At 42.7% G+C, this 19,245-nt stretch overlaps 2 protein-coding genes across 2 annotated transcripts in view; both read right to left on the bottom strand.

The window, feature by feature from the left end:
- Positions 1–4,276: 4,276 nt before the first annotated feature.
- On the bottom strand, positions 4,277–9,924 carry zgc:101785 (uncharacterized protein LOC450032 homolog). Its single transcript, XM_036516317.1, has 13 exons — positions 9,904–9,924; positions 8,799–8,864; positions 8,502–8,598; positions 8,193–8,281; positions 7,738–7,851; positions 7,402–7,492; positions 6,855–6,934; positions 6,468–6,506; positions 6,057–6,147; positions 5,545–5,649; positions 4,897–4,952; positions 4,541–4,648; positions 4,277–4,404 (listed from the first exon to the last, which is right to left on the bottom strand). The coding sequence occupies exons 2-13, from the start codon at positions 8,856–8,858 to the stop codon at positions 4,342–4,344; spliced, it is 993 nt and encodes a 330-aa protein (XP_036372210.1). The 5' UTR covers positions 8,859–8,864; positions 9,904–9,924; the 3' UTR covers positions 4,277–4,341.
- A 3,031-nt stretch (positions 9,925–12,955) lies between these two features.
- crybg2 (crystallin beta-gamma domain containing 2) overlaps positions 12,956–19,245 on the bottom strand; it is a 30,007-nt gene continuing 23,717 nt past the window's right edge. Inside the window, exons 12-20 of the mRNA XM_036515969.1 lie at positions 18,951–19,077; positions 18,318–18,350; positions 17,895–18,007; positions 17,485–17,614; positions 17,166–17,305; positions 15,657–15,780; positions 15,310–15,468; positions 14,544–14,703; positions 12,956–14,079 (exon numbers count right to left, since the gene is read on the bottom strand). Coding sequence (XP_036371862.1) covers positions 13,991–14,079; positions 14,544–14,703; positions 15,310–15,468; positions 15,657–15,780; positions 17,166–17,305; positions 17,485–17,614; positions 17,895–18,007; positions 18,318–18,350; positions 18,951–19,077 — 1,075 coding nt within the window. The 3' untranslated portion in view covers positions 12,956–13,990. The remainder of the gene's footprint in view (positions 14,080–14,543; positions 14,704–15,309; positions 15,469–15,656; positions 15,781–17,165; positions 17,306–17,484; positions 17,615–17,894; positions 18,008–18,317; positions 18,351–18,950; positions 19,078–19,245) is intronic.

Raw genomic sequence — 19,245 nt, 5'->3', positions numbered from 1 at the left:
TTTGAACCATTCGTGGCTGTGTTGGTGCATACTCAGGTGTCAGGTGTCCCACATTCTGGTGTCCCTCTACCTATCTAGATAGTAGACATATTTTTAACATAATTCACTGAACCTTTAATATCTAAACTCAACATATTGTACCTCCCATATTGAAAAATTAAATTCAACTTTTTGTTAGTGCATGGACCTCTAAGAGTATGATGACAGCAGAGGTTTACTGTAAATGATCTATTAAGACACACTAATTCAGAGAAAAGATTGTTTGGAGTTTGTCATTTTTTGCTTTGTTATATGGGTTGTATATAGCTACTGCTGGAATCACAAAAATCTTATGTGCTGACAGCTTTCTCATATGGACTTACAGCAGCAGCTCAGAGATGCCTTAATTCCATTCATGTCATTGACGTTCAGGAGAGACACTTTACCCAGGTAGCTGCACCGAGGAGGCATTTTTCCTAGGCAACAAGGTTATATTTCACACTTATGATACTGTGTACACATATCATATACATGGCATATATTATATATATGGCATATTCTGACAAAAACACCCCTTAAGGGCTATTCAGTTACCACCAGCATCCTCACATGACCCGTCTTTACTAATCTCAAACACTACAAAAAAAACCCTGTGATGAGGTTTATAAGTGTACTGATTTTAGGAGGGAAATATAAAGCTCACTTTAGTAAAAAAGTTTTTGTTTCAAATCTGTGGATGCTGCACTTGGTATATCATCGCTGTAGTAATGGATATGCTTTGCACATGAATTTTAAATCTGTATTAAAGAAGGACAGGTGGACGTAAATATAGCAAAAGGGCATGGTTGTGTTTGGTTTTAAAAATCATGACAAGGGCCATGTTCATGAGAGGTGTGGTAGTGACAAAATTATACAGTAATTTGACAGTCTGAAATTAATTTGAAAGGCTGAAATTAATGACCATTACTAAATGGATATCAACAGTGCAAACAACTTGAGGAGACTTATTTGGTGAGGAATACACTTTATCCTAAGTGCTTAAGGCCAGTCTAAAACATCTGCTGGCTGTTCCTGCATACTTTTGTCTTTCTCTCACTCTGTGCTATGAATAGATAGGAGGAACTAGGACATTGTAATAAGGAAATGTTTTATTGCTGCAGTATTGATTTTACTACTTTATTACTATCAATAATGTTATTGCTCAGGTATGTAGTCCTTTTATTGACAGGTGTCTGTGACATTCACCTGGAAATCTGATTCAAATATGGCTTGTTTCCTTCTTTGCTGAGGACCAATATACTACTGCTAAACCACTGCTGTTTTCCTTTGAGAAAGATTGCATTACATTACATTTTACATTTTGCCAGCTGGACAAAGTCGATTTTGCAGCTGGTCAAAGTCAATGTGTGCAACTCCCTTGCCACATGTGTTTTATCAAATGTGAATCTCATTAGGTGGCCAAGGCTAGCTGTATCTTGTGAGGAATTTGCCACATCGGAGACTTACAAAAATAAGTTATGACTTGTGCAAGGCGTAATCATTTGTTTGATAGGGATCGTTTCGGGTATGATGTGGAGTCAGCATTTGCTTCGATGCAAAGTGATGCAGGCTGGATTCAGCTATGTGTTCTTTGCCAAGCTGTCATGACACTACTATCTTCCTGTGCTCCCCAGTTTCACTCAAACACACAAAGCCCCTTATTACAGCCGCGATAATTATTAACTGCAGTAGTGGGTGGTCACAGGGGTTACACTATCAGCTGAGATAATATGTGGTGTAGTGTGAAGGATTAAAGACTCTCCTTGGCTGTTACAGGCTGTCTAATACACCAGCCTGTCACGCAAGGATAAGTGCATCTTCCACCTGCTGCACATCCACATGCTACACTTGTCCAATGCACCAGTTTAACTGCACACCATGAATGTCTACTGCCTCCATCACCTGTATAATACATCTGTATTCTATCCCCACGTACTACCCCCGCAAAATGAATTTAGAGAGGGATGCTTGAAAGGGCAGACACTCAGCCATCTTCATAATCCTGAGTCTCTCCAACCTCCTGCGACAGAAGAGGAAAAAATTAGGTTATTCCTGTAACAACGATGACAACAGCAACAACAGAAACAACAACAAATGTTAAATTCCAGTAAACTCGGACCGCTGACTCACCGCACCCACGAGACATGGTGCCAGCCCCGTTTTCCGCACCCTGCCACCTAATACCAAACGCACACCAGTTTCCTGGGAAAGCGAGTATCAGTGAACATATTTAGCACTTTCAGATAAGTGGCAAGTAGCATAAACACACATTTATGAGCCTAATTATGTTGTTCCTGATGTACAAACTCCATGGGAGCACGTGGGGGATGTGGCTTTTGAAACGCCGACGCCTGACTCGGGAGGGCCGTGAGCGAACAGGTATATAAGAGCAGCCAGACTCCTGGAGCGCCATTGACACAGAGAAACTCCAGCACCTTCCAGAGGGACCTACAGCTTCACCAAAGCATTCTCCACTTTCCAGCATGAAGCCTCATGTTCAGCGGCTATGTACCCTGGTCCTGATGACCTCAACCTTTATACAGGTACGCACCTCCAGTGGGTGTTCGTTACACACTGTGGTGATGAAGTGTCATGAATCTGAGTCTGTGTGTTTAAATAAAGAATGTCAAATTAAATCTGTCAATTATAGAACAACACTACGGTAAATGATTCTGATGTATGAAACCCAACAGATGATGTAATTTACAGTGTTAAAGCAAAGAGTTTTATCATTTGTGGGGCCTGAACATTGGCTGGGTTTCAGTTAGAATAAAATGACATTTGTGTTCACTGAGATCTTACATTCTGTCCCATGCATGTGAAGTATACGCAGAGGATGTATTTCTCTGTTTCTTATGATTGTGAAACACCAACTTATTTGGTACCTGTCTGTTCCCTTTTTCTGTTCAGAACCTTAATGGAAATACTGTGGCACCAGAAAACAAAGTGACAACCGCGATGATGCCGGCAACCACAATACCGCTACCGACAGATAAAATAACTAGCACCGTGTCACCAACACAAAAACCCACAATGAAGCCAGAAACAACCACAACAACCACTGTGCCACCAACAATGAAACCTACATTGAAGCCAGAAACAACCACAACAACCACTGTGCCACCAACAATGAAACCTACAATGAAGCCGGAAGCATCCACAACTACAGAGAAGCCAGAGGCACCTATGACAACCACCAGGCTGCCAACAATGAAACCTACACTGGAGCCAGAAACAAACACAACAATGATGAAGCCCACTACTGTAACACAAGTACCAACCACCACGCACAGTCATGGTGGTTCTGGTGTGAGCGCATCGCTAGGTCTGCTGATGAGCTCTGCACTGCCTCTGTTCCTCTTCACACTGTGGCCATAGTGATCCCCCAGTGGAGCCTGGAGCTGAACTGCCTCTTAGCCTGGGCCCTAGTACACTGGCATTGCACCACCATGTGCCTTTTCTAGCATCATGTTATGTTTCTAAACTGGGACTTTCCTCCAGGTAACCCCCAGATTGCGTGTGTTTGTGTTATATAATTTTTATATAATGACTGCATATGTGTGATGTTAGATAATCATGTAAAATATTTTTAATTATTGATGTTGCATTTTGAAATATCTGGAACAAGAGTAGACAAACTGAATGTTTGAAGTCATCCACAGAACATGAAAATCTGATGTGAGTTATTGACTGATGATAACAATGAAGAGACAATGGTGCATTGCTGCTCTGTAAACTATATATTTCACAATGTATAAGATGTGTATGTAGACATTGTAAATAAATCAACCGTATGTATTTATTCTTGAGAAGAATAAATCATTCATTGAAAATCAACGTAAGCGGCATTAAAAAGCTACAAATGTAGGCATTTTTCAAGTGAGTATGAGGATGAGATCAGCATAAACATGCACATTTACAGCAAGTGCTCTTCTGTTTCCCAAGCCCTCCACCTTCCCCCAGGCCGTCCTAGCTATGAGTTTCTCGCAAATTAAGAAGCATACTTTTAGAAATACAAGTATATCCCCCTTTGTGTAGGCTATGAGAAGAAACCAAAAGATAAAGCAGTAGAATCTGAGACTGTGATGTAAATGAGTGACCACTCCTTTAAAATGTATATCCTTTATTTCTAGTAAATGTATTTATGAAGACCAAACATGCAACATGTAAAAAAGCATCAGTACAAAAAGACAGTGATAAAAGGAAGATTCCAGTGACAAGACTAGTTCAGATTACAGAGTAGAAAGACTGCTAGCATAATAAAACAGTCCAATCAGAAACTAAAGGCTAATTATAAAAAAAAAAGATGGCCAGACTCCTCTCCTAAAGGTCTTCAGAACGGCACAGAGCCAGAAGTGCCTCCTGGAGATGTCCTTTATTTGCCTTCTGTGGAGAGACATATGAAAAATGGTAGATGATGTCCATACTTAGGAGAGAAAGTGTTAGAGAGTGAGGGGGGCAGACAGGGGAAAAGAGAAGGAGTCAGAGAGGGAAAGTGAAAAAAAGATCAATTGACTCTGACCTGCAGGGTTGAATAGAGAGAGGTTCCAGTCAGTCTGCGGTACTCCACTCTCAAACTCAACAGATCCTCCTCACTGTGGGACACCAGTATACCCTGAGCCACTGCACCCTGCAGGAAGCAGACACACACACACACACACACACACACACGCACACACACACACACGCACACACACACACACACACACACACCACACACTCAATACAATAGAACAACAGAAAGTCTTAAAGCATGACAAGCAAGCCAAAGCATAGACTGGCAGACCACACAGTGAGCCAATTAGACTCATTTAGACTAATTAGACTTTCATGGCCAGGCCTAAACTGAAAGACAGAATTAACGATGGGTTAGGTTACCGTCATGCTGTGGATCCGCTGGGCCAGGTAGAGAGAGGGGTTCTGGATACAGCTCACTGCAGATACACAGGCAACTGAATGTTGAACACTGTCCCCATGTACACTGTATATCGCACGCACACAGACACAGACACAGACACACACACACACACACACACACACACACACGCACACACACACACACACACACACACATACAATGGTGGAGCCATATAATCATTAGTTTGGATAGGTGGATATAAGCATTTATGGTTATAGTTGCTATAAAATTGGTTATGATTATCTCTACCATGTGTTACATTGATTTGCAACTTTGATTTGTAATCTGCACTGGAATAAGCTCCCCCTAACTAAGTATGGGACTGCACTAATTGGGTAGAAAAAAGCAGAAGAAGGGGAGCCAGGAGAGACCTAGGGAGATGGGGGAATGACATGGTTTTCCAATCAAAAATATAAACTAAACAAATGTAAGCTGTGTGTCTAACTAAATATTGAATTAATTTACATTTCAGATTCCAGGATTTTAATGTCTTTCAGGATGTGCAGTGGAAATCTGCTCACGATAGGGCAGTGGTTTATGCAAAGAGTGGTAACCACTACACATGCACACAGACACAGACACAGACACACTCATACACAGCCACTCACCCAATGTGCGGAGCCCTAATTGCAGGTCCCCTGAAGTGTCTCCAAAATGCTGCTGTACTGCTTGTGCCATCGTCTTCCCCGTCTCAATCTCCCATCTGTACAACACTGAGAGGAAGGGTACACACAGCACATCATTACACACAATGCACTGCTATACACACTAAAAAAGCAATGCTTCTAAACACTTCAACACAACACTGTTACATACATTGAAGAGTTACATAGCCTGAGATAACAGTACAAAACACCATGTTACACAAACTGCAAAAACAACACTCTTCTATCAACACACTGTTACACACACTGAGAGCAGCGCTGCTGTTACAGACGTAGAGTAACATCACAGATTTAAAACTTTGGGCAATACTAAAATCTGTGTGACAGCACATCTGTACACACGCAACACACACACACACGCACACACACAAATACACACACACACACACACACACACGCACACACACAAATACACACACCCATGCTTAAACACATACACACACAGTGAGGCATACCTTTATTGAGATGGTCAGGATCCCTTGTGGTGAGAATCCTGATCCAAACAGCAACATCTGCCTTCTTTCCATTGACAGCATCAATGAGATCCTATACCCACACAGACACACAGACACAGACACACACACACACACACACACACACATACACAATAAGGAATGGACAGCTGTATTCATACACTGGACAGCTGTCAGATCTACTGATTGACAACAGGCTACAGCTGAATATAATGCAGAACCAGTCTGACTGATCTGTTATTCATTCCTTCATTAAACTTGTAATAACATAATAACATCACTGATGAGAATGAGGAGAAGGCAGAATTATCTGTTAGAGAAACAAAAGGCAATCATGCTTCACATGAGAGGCAGGGTGAGGTCCCAGCATACATACTGAGAGTAATCACTTACTTTTGTGTCCTTGTCTACCACTCCAGTACTGTTTTCCTTCTGATGAGAGGAGAGAGGTAGACACACAAAGAGAAGGAGGAAAGAGAAGTAGAAGGGAACAAGGGAGAGCGAAGAACCAAAAGATTGAGAGAGAGAGAAAAAAAAAAGAGAGGAGAATGAGGAGGGTGAGAGGAGAGAAAGGTGACATACAGGAAGTAAGAAAATGACTTTTTTTTACCACATACTTATACAATTACTACATACTTTTTCATACCTTTCCAACATACCAATAACATACATGTAATATACTTTCTACACTGGGGCCCTTATACAGAACTACTGCCAGTTCTGTTGATCACCACAAAGCTTTATGCAGAATGTGAATGAAAATGAGACACAGGGTCACACCTTCAGCAGGGCCTGAAGCAGCTTGGTGAAGTCTCCACTCGTCTCACTGATCAGGTCTTTCTCCAGGTCCTTCCCATACTCTGGAGAGAGAGGTAACAGGGTTTACAGTGCTGATCCTGACCCCTGTATGTGCTGTACAGCTTGTCTGTGTATGTTAAAAAGTGCTTCATGGGTGCAGTGCTGGCACATTTGTGGTAATAGCAATAGTGATATCAATAGTGATATTGCTATTACCAGTGATAAGTGATAATCACCAGAGATAATGTAAAAAGAAAATAGATACAGAGGTGGAACAGAAACAGCAGAACAGCAGTGCATAGTGATAGCAAATAGTATAATAGTGTTTTTAATAATATCCATTAAAGTGAAAGTAATAAACAAGACAAGCTCAGCACTGGACAATTTCCACAACATGAAAAAGTATAAGCAACTTAGTATCAGCATAATTCTGCCATTCTAAAGGTGCAACAGAAAACATATATGCTAACATCTGAATAATAAGGCATATTAGCTGTATCAACTATATTTGATGTCATTGGGGCCTTACCCTGTTTGTAGGTGGCTGTTATGTCTTTGAGCTGATGTGGGGACCTTGTGCACAAAACCTCCAGCAGAGTCTCTTCATCTGTACCCAATCCCTGAAGATGTGCACACACACAAACACACGCACGCACACAAAGACAAAGGCACAAAGTAGTAGCTATCACACATCCTCTCTGATCCTGAACCTATATTTTTATGACTCACGCAAATTTTCCCACAAGGCCTCTCTGCACTTGTGTCCTATCTGACTCTCTGCTTCACTCCAGATCTCTCTTTATATGGCCTGCCCATCTTTTTCTCTCTGCCGATCTGTCTGTTGTTGGGTTCGCCCTTCTGTCACCTGCATGGCCTGTCGGAGGCGGTGGGCGTCAAACTGCCCCGGTAACATCAGGAGGCCCAGCAGCAGGGACTCCAGATCCCCAGAGAGAGCTTTCTTTAGGGCGGGAGCCAGGTCCTGGGGCAGGACGGAGGCAGTGCAGGGATACAGAGGGATAGAGGGGGAGAGGAGGCAGACACAGGGGAGAATCACGTGTTAGTATGAATGAGAGGAAGAAGCCTTTTATGCTTATGCCTGTGGATTGTTTTATTCTTTTACTTGGCACAGCTGACATATTGGTGTTCATAGTGGGCTTTGTGTATTGCTTGACAGTATCATGTTTCTCTAGTGACGACAGTGTGCTTGGGGTGTATTGCCATTACAAGGGGGTAGTGTATGGGTGTGGGTGGAGGGCAACTCTGAGTGTGAGTGGGTGGTGCCTTATTTCTGAGGGCGCGGTCTGTGTGACAGGGCAGTACCTTTTTTGTGAGTGTGTGATAGGCCTTGACGAGGCTCTGACGCTGTGCATTGGTGCGGTTGGTCAGGATTCTCACCAGTGTGCCCACATCTGTAACAACACCAACATCCACTGGGTAATTACATACCAAAACACACAGACACACACACACACAAACATGTGCACGTACACATACACATGCATGCACACGCACACATACAGTTACACAATCACACACATGCACACACACACTAAAATCACCATACTACACAGCCACAAGCAAAACTACAAAAGGTCCAACACAAAACGCCATGATATGCTGCCAATGTACCTTTCTCCTTCAGGGCATCCTGAATTTGAAGGGCATCTTTTTCTTCATTAAAGTCTGGAAAGGGACGGACAGTACCGAGTGTACCCCACCACATGTCCTGAAAGAAGAGAGAGAGAGAGATAAGAGGGAGTGAGGAAAGGGAAAAGAGAGACAGAGGGAAGTGAGAGAGGGAAAGAGAGGGAGTTATACATCATGTTATACATGAGGTCTGAAATAACTGAGTGAGGGATTATGTGGAGGCCTAAGAGAGTCAGCCAGAGTTGCACAAGACAGATGACATCAGAGAGTTAAACTTACATCATCGGAGGCTGTTACCATCTCTTCTGTCTTCACTGCAGTCTTAGATTCATTCACCATACTAGTCTAAAAGGCAGAGAGAGGAGTAGTATTATACACATGTGACAATGTCTTTAGAGTATGTATAAAAAGTATGGACATCATTCATCTTTCAAGATAAAGCTTTTCTTTTAGGTATGGCAATTCATTTCTCTGAGCCAAAGGAAACCTGCTGTGGCCAAGCTGGGTGAACTTTCCAGTTCTGTGTAACTCCTGTCACAATATTTGCAGAAGGCGTGTGTATTGTAATTAGTTTTCACTCTGAATTTGAGCAAGAGAGAAATTTCTTATGTCCCAAACTCTGTTGCCCTTTAAAAAATTTAATGGTTTAATGCATTTGTGTCTCTACCAGTTAGCTTGTACCTTGTCTGACCAACTAATGAAATTTGGTCGTACAGGGCTTCTAATATTGTGTGCATGGCTTTTCACTTGTGTTCTACTCTGCCTCACTTGTAAGTTGCTTTGGATAAAAGCGTCTATATATACATACACACACACACACACACACATCTCATTAGACACAAGATTTCTGATTCAGTTTGATCCCAAGTGCTGAAATTTTGATTATTCCAGTTCCTCCTGTAGAACTTTCAGGCTTGGGGGATTACGAACCCTGTTTCACTGAACAATGATGTACTTTGATCTCCAGTTTCAGCAGAGCATTAAGTAAATATTAATATTTTTCAAAGACTTCTTTGAATATCTGAAACTTACCCTTACATTTAGTCATTTGGCAGATACTCTCATCTAGAGCAGATTGCAAACCAAATATGCATACATGCACATTATAACAGCCACATGAACAACAGCTCAGAAAACATCAGACAACTTTGATAAGGGTATTTCATTGTCTGAATTTCACAAACACCTTATAAAAGGGTAATCAAAACATTTTTGCAAGTTGTTACAGAAGACATTGCATCAGCACATGTAGAGTTTAGTTACATCCTTACAAAATGCCCTGCTGATAACATCACAATCAATTACTCATGCTTACAGGATTCATAAGGGCATTAAAGACTCAATTAGCACTAAGTGAGGAGGGGAAAGAGGAAAAAGCTCATACCTGTTGAAATGTGTGCCACTGTCTGCGGAGAGCTGAATCTGTAGGTGACAGTCTCTATCATCCTCGGTATCACAGCCCCACCTTCCTTCAACCCTCCGCCTACGCAAAACCAAAATACCAGGACCTTGATCTGAAGGTTTGATTATGTGCTTTGTTACAGGGGTATCCCTTTCAGTTCTACAACAAGTGGACTATACTTTCCTGTTGGTTGAGGAGGCACGGCCACAGAGTGGTCAAGCCTGTTTTATTGGCTGAGAGGTTCACTGTTAAAGCATCTGGGAAACAAACGTCTCTCCCTACAACCAACAAGTCTTGATGAGGCATACGTTTTCCTGCTCCAGTAAGCCTGCATGACATCAGCTCTGGGATGTCACTGGTAGTGACTGTTAGTGATGTTAGTGTCAATGGCACCCAACAAGAACCCCGTATCTGAACATCACTATGATTTTTTGCTTACTCTAAAAGGAATCTCAGGCATGTGTGTAATGTATATGTCCATGTATAACGTCAAGATGAGAGAGCTGATTCCAAAGGGTCAGCACACCTGTCCTTACTCACACCTCTCAAATCATATTTTTTCTACAACCATGTGTATTTATCTAATGCAAAATTATGCATGTAACAACTTTAATAATAACTGATTTCAGTTATATTTCAGACAGAAATTGTGTTTCATGTAACTCAGGCTTTTAATACGCTTACTATTTCAGAGTGTTACACAGGAAAAGGCAATCATTCTTCCATCTAAATAACTTTTGATCCTTTACCTTAAAAATACTTAGCTTCCTTTGAAAGCACCGATTTTGCTCAGCGTTTGCTTCATTACTCAGTTTATGCAATCGCAGTTCATGAATGACACCCACCTTATCAGCCAACCTGCCATTCTAGCAATGCCCCCTATCAGCTCAGATCATCTCAGATTACTGGCCCGATGCGGGTGGAAGCAGGTGAGGTCAGGAAAAACTTGCAGTACCATGTTTTTTGTACCTTCATTACATCAGGAACAGTCCCTGAGTCTGGACATGATAAGATTCTGCACCATAAACACCAAGAAGAAAGTAAAAGAAATTCATTACATCACAGACTTTACTATCACTAACCTTTGAAGAACACAGAAGCCTTTCTATTCATGTTCCTTTTTCCTGATCAAATCTTTTCACATTTCAGGTTTTACTGTTGCAGGATTTCTTCTACTGAGTTATCACTGGACAAAAAATATATTCCAAGATTTGCCATATGACTTACCTGAGTCAGAGGGACTCTGTGGATCCTAGACTGGTTGTGGGAAATGGTGAAACCAGTTTTCCATTCCCTGAGAGATACTGTACCACACATTGAAATTAAAGAGATATGAGCCTGAATTTAACTGTGGTCACTATCAATAAAAACTCATCCATTTATGAGCTTCAGTTTAAGAAATCACATTTCCTTGTGGCCTGCTGTGAGCAATCAAAGGTACTGTGAAAGAGGATAGTGACCATTGGTATGGAAAGTAAGTGTATGATTTTCAACCCCTTCCAGTGACACACAGATTGTAAAAATAAGTCTGGCCTAGGACTGTTATGTTCAAAAGGACTCATCACGACGCTTTCACAATGCACTTTGCAGTGTGTGCACTAGTGAAAACCATAGCAATAGTTCACCTAATATACATTGTTTTACTAGAGGGTTTTACTGTTTGTGCGTTTAAAAAATTATAATGCACCCGTGTTGAATATATGAGAACTAATTTTCTGTCAAGTATAAAAGGTTCTTAATTTGTGAAATGTAAGCTTGCCCATGTCAAACACTCTATACAGCTCCAATACCTTCTCTGTCACTCACCTAACATGAAGGTGTCAGTTTGATGCTCTGTCAGATAATATACCAGACATGCGTCATGCATCAGATAAAACGACCACTACACACAGATTCTTGCTCAAACTGGCAGAGCACAAAAGCTCATCAACGCTTTGTAATGCCTTTCAATCACTACTAACAAACACATTATAGAAAGAACAAGAAAAGCAACAAGATTAAGTTTCAGGCAGTGAAATCCTTTGTGTCTGCTTTCATGCTTAGATAACAGCCAAGATTCTAACAACAATGGCCTCTGTCCTTGGCTTCAAGTAACAAATTAAAATGTCATGTTTTAATTTCTTAATATCACCCTTTCATGAATAAATTTGGCACTAAGTTAAATTCACTCTAGAATACAGGATAATAAGGTACGTAAATGGACTCCCAGGCTTTAAGGCCTCTTTCTCCCCAGTCTTTATTTTTTATTTTAATGTTTTGTAGAGATCTCCTGAATTAGAGGAATGGTAATCATTTCGAAATCAGAGACATCTTCCTGGTAATTTGGGGAGGCGCATTTATGCATTGGGAGAGGGATAATTTGTAAATATATGTGTGATCAACTGAGCTGTGTGCGTGTACTGTGTGTATTTGTGCTTACCAGCTAAGTTTATGCATTGTGTGTTTTTGTGCTTGCGGTCAATTGAAAAGTATATTCAGATAATACCCGTAGCGATTGGTAACTAAAACACTATTATTTAGTGCAGATTGTTACAACTGATATTAACAGAAAGAAAGTGATTATGTCACACAAACGTTTTGGCAGATGGCATGTTCTTATCCGACACTGGATCTGCATATTTCCATACATGCTGCCTGACATTTTTTGCATGTGGCTCTCAAGGGAACACAGATATACCTTTCCACTTTGCATTGAACATTCTTTCAGAATATCCTGACAACCACATGTGATTCCCCTCTTTGGACACTCAAAATTACATTCATTCACATTCATTGATTACTTCATTTGGGAGATGAAAGATGACTGGTCAGCAGCACCTCTGAATACCACATGCTCTACCACTGTGACCTCAGAAATAGCCCAGGCAGAAAACATGCCTTGACAATATGTCACAAAGTGAGATAAATGACACATTAACAGAGAAATACTATGACATTTTTATTTTACTTTTATTTAATATTTTTTAAACCACTCCCTCTTACATTTCACATTGTAGTTTGGCTTTGAAAAATACAGCATCAGGAATCTACATTTTAAGTATTTTAAACATATGAGCCCTGGATATTTTATTTTTCCATACAAGCATGCACTCTGGCACGCTTAAGAAAGTAATAATAGTACCAAACCATTACAAAGACCATATAAATAAAACACCACCATGACAATAGCATCAACACTGTATTAAATTTAACCATGTGTGGTTTCTCAGAGGCACTTTTTGGATATTATCATGATAATGTGTACAAAAATAGCTTTCACCCCATGACGTAAAGGAAACAGAGTAAGAGGAACAAATAAAATTACTATCATAACTATGTAAAATGAGACATACTTTGTGCACTGAGTAGAGTATCTGCACACACAAGCCACACGTAAGACTTGATGCCTGCGAGACCTCATGTGGTGCTATACAACAGGAGAATGCACCCATCCCTTTCAGAGCACAGTTACTGTGTTCACACAACAAGTCAGGAGAGCATTCAGGACATCCTCGCTTCCTGTTTTCCTTCCAGAGGATTTCGGGTAGTTTGCATGAAAGAGGGGAGAAAAGTTGTTCCTCTGTAGTGGAGCAGTTGTGACGTTGTGGCTCTACTTGCTGCCACCACATGATGGTGTCCTGAATAAGGACACAGCTGAGCAGGTATAGGGGTCTGTAAACCGGACAAACAGGCTCGGGGAGAAACTGCTCTTTTGTCCAGTAAGCTGCTCTCCCAGGGACACCTCCCATTCCAGAGACACACTGAATTGACCTTTCTTCCCTATATTAAGCGTTCAACTGTGCCTCTCATTCCTCTAAATACTGAGGCCCTTGAATGACTGCATAACCTTAAACAGGTATCATAAGTGACTCAGTGCAACCATTCAAAATTGTTCAGTCCAAAGTGAACCCATACAAGCCAAGACAGGTGTGCTCAGGTGTGCCCCTTGCAGGAAATGTCCATGCCCTGTGATCAGCAGCCTTGTGATGGTTGTGATGTAAACAGCTCTTACTGGATCTGAACGGTGATCCAAGTGCCAGGGGAAAGGGCAAGGCCAAGGGAGGAGGCGGAGCCAGTGGAGGGGGCAGGGCTACAGCAGCTCAAGCTCCCACTGCTGGCAGGGTCTTTCCTCGCTCTCCCCCCAGATCACCACATGGTTACGGTCGTAAGTCTTCCCTCCTGTTGGATGAGGGGGAAGAGGCATGTAAACACTGATATGGTGCGGGCAGCCAATACAAATCTTGTCTGTCTGTTAACTGTATGTGCTATATGTCATAGCTAGTCAAACATATTTTTAAATGTTTTTTTATATTTTACTGAATGGCTGAATTTAGAGGATGTTATATCCATACTAAAACTTCTCAGTCTTATTTATCCTGAAAAAAATGAATATGGTGCTAATGGTCACAGGAGTCAAAGGCACGCATGCATACACACAAAAGCTCTCAATACACTCACAGGCAAATGCATCAACATCTCTCACATTCTCTCTGACTGCACACACAGGTGAGGGCTACACATTGGTGGCTGAAGCGAACCACACCCCACCCTAGCATAAGTCCTTTGATATCCTAGGGATGATATTTTGTGTACACACACACAGAAGCAAGCATACACGCTGGTGGGGCATTGTGGGAACTCACCCTTGATGTCCAATACCACGCCTGGGAACGTCAGGCTGATTATTGTTCCGCTCATGTGGGCAGTCCATGTCTGGATGGGTTTGCGTGTCTCGGCCCACAGCACCACCTTGGCCCCCGGCTCCACCTCACCCATCACCTGCAGGCTCATGGTGGGGGCCAGCTGTGTGTGTGTGAAGGAGGGGGAGCAGGTGATTAGAGAGGCTTTCCTAACAAAGAAGCCTGCACTGTACTGCATTTTCTGTAGCCCTGCTTCTCCTGCATCCTATTTATATGCTTCTGCATTATGTGAACCCTCATGACCCCTTTAGTCTTTCTCTCCGGAAACAAAGCCCTTTTGGAGCTGCTGTTCTTTTAAGCATAAATCCCTGACATGCAGGCTGACCGGCAGTCATTATGCTGTCATCACCGAGCCTTGGGTTTGTACTGTACCGAAAAAGCCAGACAAAAACTCAAAGGACAAACTGTACAATTGTTAAGTTCAATTATTAACTGTTATGTTACGTCAACCTGCTGGTGCTGATAACATGTTGAGAGTTCGAGTAATGCTGTTCATTAACTCCATGAAAGGGGCTGAGTGGCAGCATGGCTGTGGAGCAATGCACTGTTCAGTTTCTGGTCTGACTGCATTGATTTATAAGTTGTGAAGCCAAGGGCCAAGGCACTTTCCAGTTCTGGTGAGTCAGCTGTCAGCACAAATAACACCTTTGCAGCAGCTAGCAGCTGTGCATGAACTTCAGGAGCAGTACATGTGTGTTGTGGCTGGTACCTTGTTCTTAATGAGACCGTCCTGGTAGAACCAGACGTCACTCATGCCCTCCACCTCCTCCGTCACAACCACTCGACCCGATTTCATTTCTTCCACACCCCCCTGGATGGACAGATAGTGACCTTGCTCTCGGTTCTTGATGCGGAAGAAGAGACGTTTCTGTGGGGAGAATACACACCCGCACATACAATAGAGAGCAGTGTCATTACTAATGCAATGCATTCATATACATAACTGTCTATGTTATTATGGGCTTAAAAAAGGTGATCTCACCTGTCTCTCACTACAGGGTCTGCCTTCTATAAAACAGGTGATAGAGAAGTGTAACTGAAGGGGAAGGAACAAACCTGTCTGATAGGGTACATGGAGCCAATGGTGGGAAGCTCGCTGAACTTGACCCAGTTGGTGATCTCTATTGGCTCTAGCAGGACCTGACGCCCCCTGTAGTTCGTGTGCTCACATACCACCCAGCTGCAACAGAGACAGACGGGTGTGGATTAGGTCACACACCAAGTCAATGAGTAGCGTGCACACGCACATGCATGCAAGGGTGCACACACACACACACACACACAGATATTTAGCTAATGAGGTATATTTCTGATCCACAGAAGAAAGTTAAACACCGCCACCACACTCGGTAATTAGGATGAAGTGCTACTACAGAGGGAGGCCAGATGGATGTGTGACTCAGGTGCAATGTTTCCTAAACTGAGGAACAGGATCTTTCCTGTTTCCTGTAAGGTTATCCCTCATGTATCTGGTATCATGACTCAATCATGACACCAACTCACATGGTTTTATGACACATGTGTCTCAATCATATACAAGTTTGTTTTTGCTTTGGCATGCTTCGCTGATGTCACATTGCTGCTAGCTGGCCAGTCACCCCCTAGAAAGGTTAAATGGGGTCATATTTTGTCCCCGGGGTAAAAACATGTGGCAAAGCAGATGTGCATCATTAGCTGTTGATGACCCTCAGATTCCTTTTCTGTAAATAGGATGTACAATCAAGTTGCTGCTCACGTTTTTTTTTTTTTTTTCCATTTTTCTTTGGAACACTGCTGTTGTTCTTTAGTATGAGGAAATTCCTTCTTTTATGGAATGATAAAAACTGGTAAAATAAAAAAAAACATCCTGAAAGCAGTGCCATGGCAGCAGCCAGCAATCAGAGAAGCCAGGAGACGACAGACCCTGGGCTCAGGGCACGCCTTCCATGGTGAACTTTTATGGTAAGCCACCCCACCCAGAAGTGCCATTTTCTTTTGATTTTCCTTCTCCAGGGAATTAGTCCACGTATTCAGTTACACCTCACCTCACTCTACCAGCCATGTAGAATGTCAGTAGGGTTGTGGCGTGGGTGGGACGTGACACTAGCATACTGAACTGTGATACCTTTGATACTTAGAGTTCCAGTTTTGTTGTGATGTTTCCTAATTGTACACTAAAGCTAGTGTGCTTTCTCAATTGTATGATTTGGAATATTTTCCATTATATATACATTGTTTATATTATGTTTTTATTTTTTATGTCTTGAGCTGTGTAACCTCCTACTGGGCCTACCTTATGTCTGTCACACCTGCTAAACCGAGTGAGGAGTGTGGGTGTGGAAGTTACCCAGAGTGCTTTAGTATTGCCTGAGGAAAGCAAATTTGAAATGCTTTCGAGACGCTGAAGAGTGTTGAAATTTAATTCAACTGGGGAATTCCCCTCTTTACTGAATAGTTAACCAAAAGGTGTAATGGGGTATTAATCACAGAGTGCATCATGTTCTGATCATGACCTCTAATGACATTAGGAGAGTGATTTACTACTGATAATGATTTATTGGAAAGAAGCAAGGTTCCCTCACTCACCAGCCACTGTTGACTCTGACTGACAGTACGTGGTTGTTGAGCCCCTCATTCAACAGGTTTGGTATCTCTGAGTCCACAGTGATCTCACGCCCTTCGAAACACTCCAGACCAAAGAGAGAGATGGAGGGCACTGCGAACATCTAGGGGAGCGAGAGACAAAGAGAGAGAAAGAAGAGTGACGGAGAGAGGGAGTAAACGAGGAAAAAGGTGAGAGACATAGAGAGAGATGCATGTAAGTAGTTTGTAAGGTAACAGTCTAAAGAGTGAAACAATGTAATGGCAAAAAACCCTGCAGGGGGTGTCAGGATGTGTCTCTCACCAGCGGGATGATCTTGAGTGAGCGTAGAGAGCAGTCAGGGCGGCAGCCCATGCTGCTGAAATTTGGATAATCCCCCTCTGTCAGAATGTATGGGTTCCCCGAAAACTTTTCCCCCTCGTACACCGCCCAACTGCAAAAGACACACACACACACACACACACACACACACACACACACACACACAAAAAGAAAATGGGTCAAAATGTGTTTCTTAAACATAAATACTGTGAAAATTCAGGGTCTTCTCTTCAGCTGCTTCCTCCTCCTCCTGCCATAACTGCTCCACCCTCCTCTGTCCACCCCTCTTTGCCTGCAGATCCCAATAATTCCTTTGTTCCTGTACCTCTCGTTTCTCTAGTCTCTTCTCTAGTCCCCCCCCCCCCCCCCCCCCGCTTCCCTGCACCTCTCACCTTCCCCCCAGCACTCTGCAGGACTTGATGTGGAATTTTTCCGGGAGAGACTCCTGGTTCTGGTCACAGAGCTGACAGTTCCCCTGGAAGTCCGGCTCAGAGTACAGCAGGATCTGACAGCGTGGGAGAGACAGACAGACATTGCTCCTTCTGATCGCTCTGTACATGCTTTTGTGACATGAGTGTATGTTTGTCAAACTGACAAAGCTAACTAAAACTGAATTTGAAATTAGGAGTAGGAAGGAGATAAAAATGAGTTTGAGGAATGGGGGTTGGGGAGAGAGAGCAGGGTGAGTTCAAAGGTGACCGAAAGGGGCCATGGGGGGCAGAACGCCTCCGTGAAAAACTGGCTAGAACATCAGACACCCGTCAACCATGATCTCATGTGCATGAATGAACCAGCAGCAGGAGCTCTGATCTCACCTTGTTCCGGACGACAGGGTCTTCACCCACAGCCTGGAAGAAATGAGAAACACAGAGCAGCCTTCATTCACCAGAGCAGTGTGGAACAGGACACGCTCCTTCAGCCTTGACCCTGACCCCAAGAGCTGCAGCAGCTTCTGCTGCTCATTCTGTTCTAGGACTTCACTAACTAATGACTTACATCCATTAACCCCTTTTTGTACTGTACTCATTTTCCTGATCTCTACAGGATACGCATCACAGAAGATGAAACAAAAGATTACACTGAACAGCAGCAGGGGAAAGTGAAACGTTGGGGGTCATGTCAGCAAACTAAAACAGGACTACGTTTTAACAGATAAGGACAGGTAACTAAAGGCCGTAGGGACATCAGAAAAACTAGTTCTTAGTTCTCCCTAAAAGGACAACTGATTGGATGGAACTGAGAATTCCATTCAATTAGGTGGCAACCAGCAGCTCATGGGCTAACTACTCTCTGAAATCCTTTACAAGTAAGATGTCACTGTGGCTCCCCCTGCTGGAGACTCCTGGGTACATACAATATGCAATCTACATGGATTGGAAAAAGAAGCACTCATCATAGTTATTCACACTGACTTCTTCTCTCTGGTTAGCCACAAATGGTTTTCTCACCAGGAGGATGGGCTGCACAGAGCAGATCTGATTGTCTTCAGCACCCCAGTCTCCATAGCTATTGTAGAAGCCTTTCTCCAGGATGTATTGGTTCCCTGAGAAATCCACATGGGAGTAGGCAATCCACCTAAAAACACAGGTGCATGCTCATACCTGACATACCTGGCCACACACTGTCACAACTGTCACCTGTAAGTCCTGAGCACTATCACAACTGTCACCTGTAACCCCTGAACCTTCTCACACCTGTCACCTGTAAGGACTGTACACTGTCATAGCTGTCCACTCTCACTCC

Source organism: Megalops cyprinoides, chromosome 21 (assembly GCF_013368585.1).
Source record: "Megalops cyprinoides isolate fMegCyp1 chromosome 21, fMegCyp1.pri, whole genome shotgun sequence".
Taxonomy (NCBI): domain Eukaryota; kingdom Metazoa; phylum Chordata; class Actinopteri; order Elopiformes; family Megalopidae; genus Megalops; species Megalops cyprinoides.
Note: the sequence above shows the minus strand (reverse complement) of the source record. Positions and strands in the feature narration are given on the sequence as shown.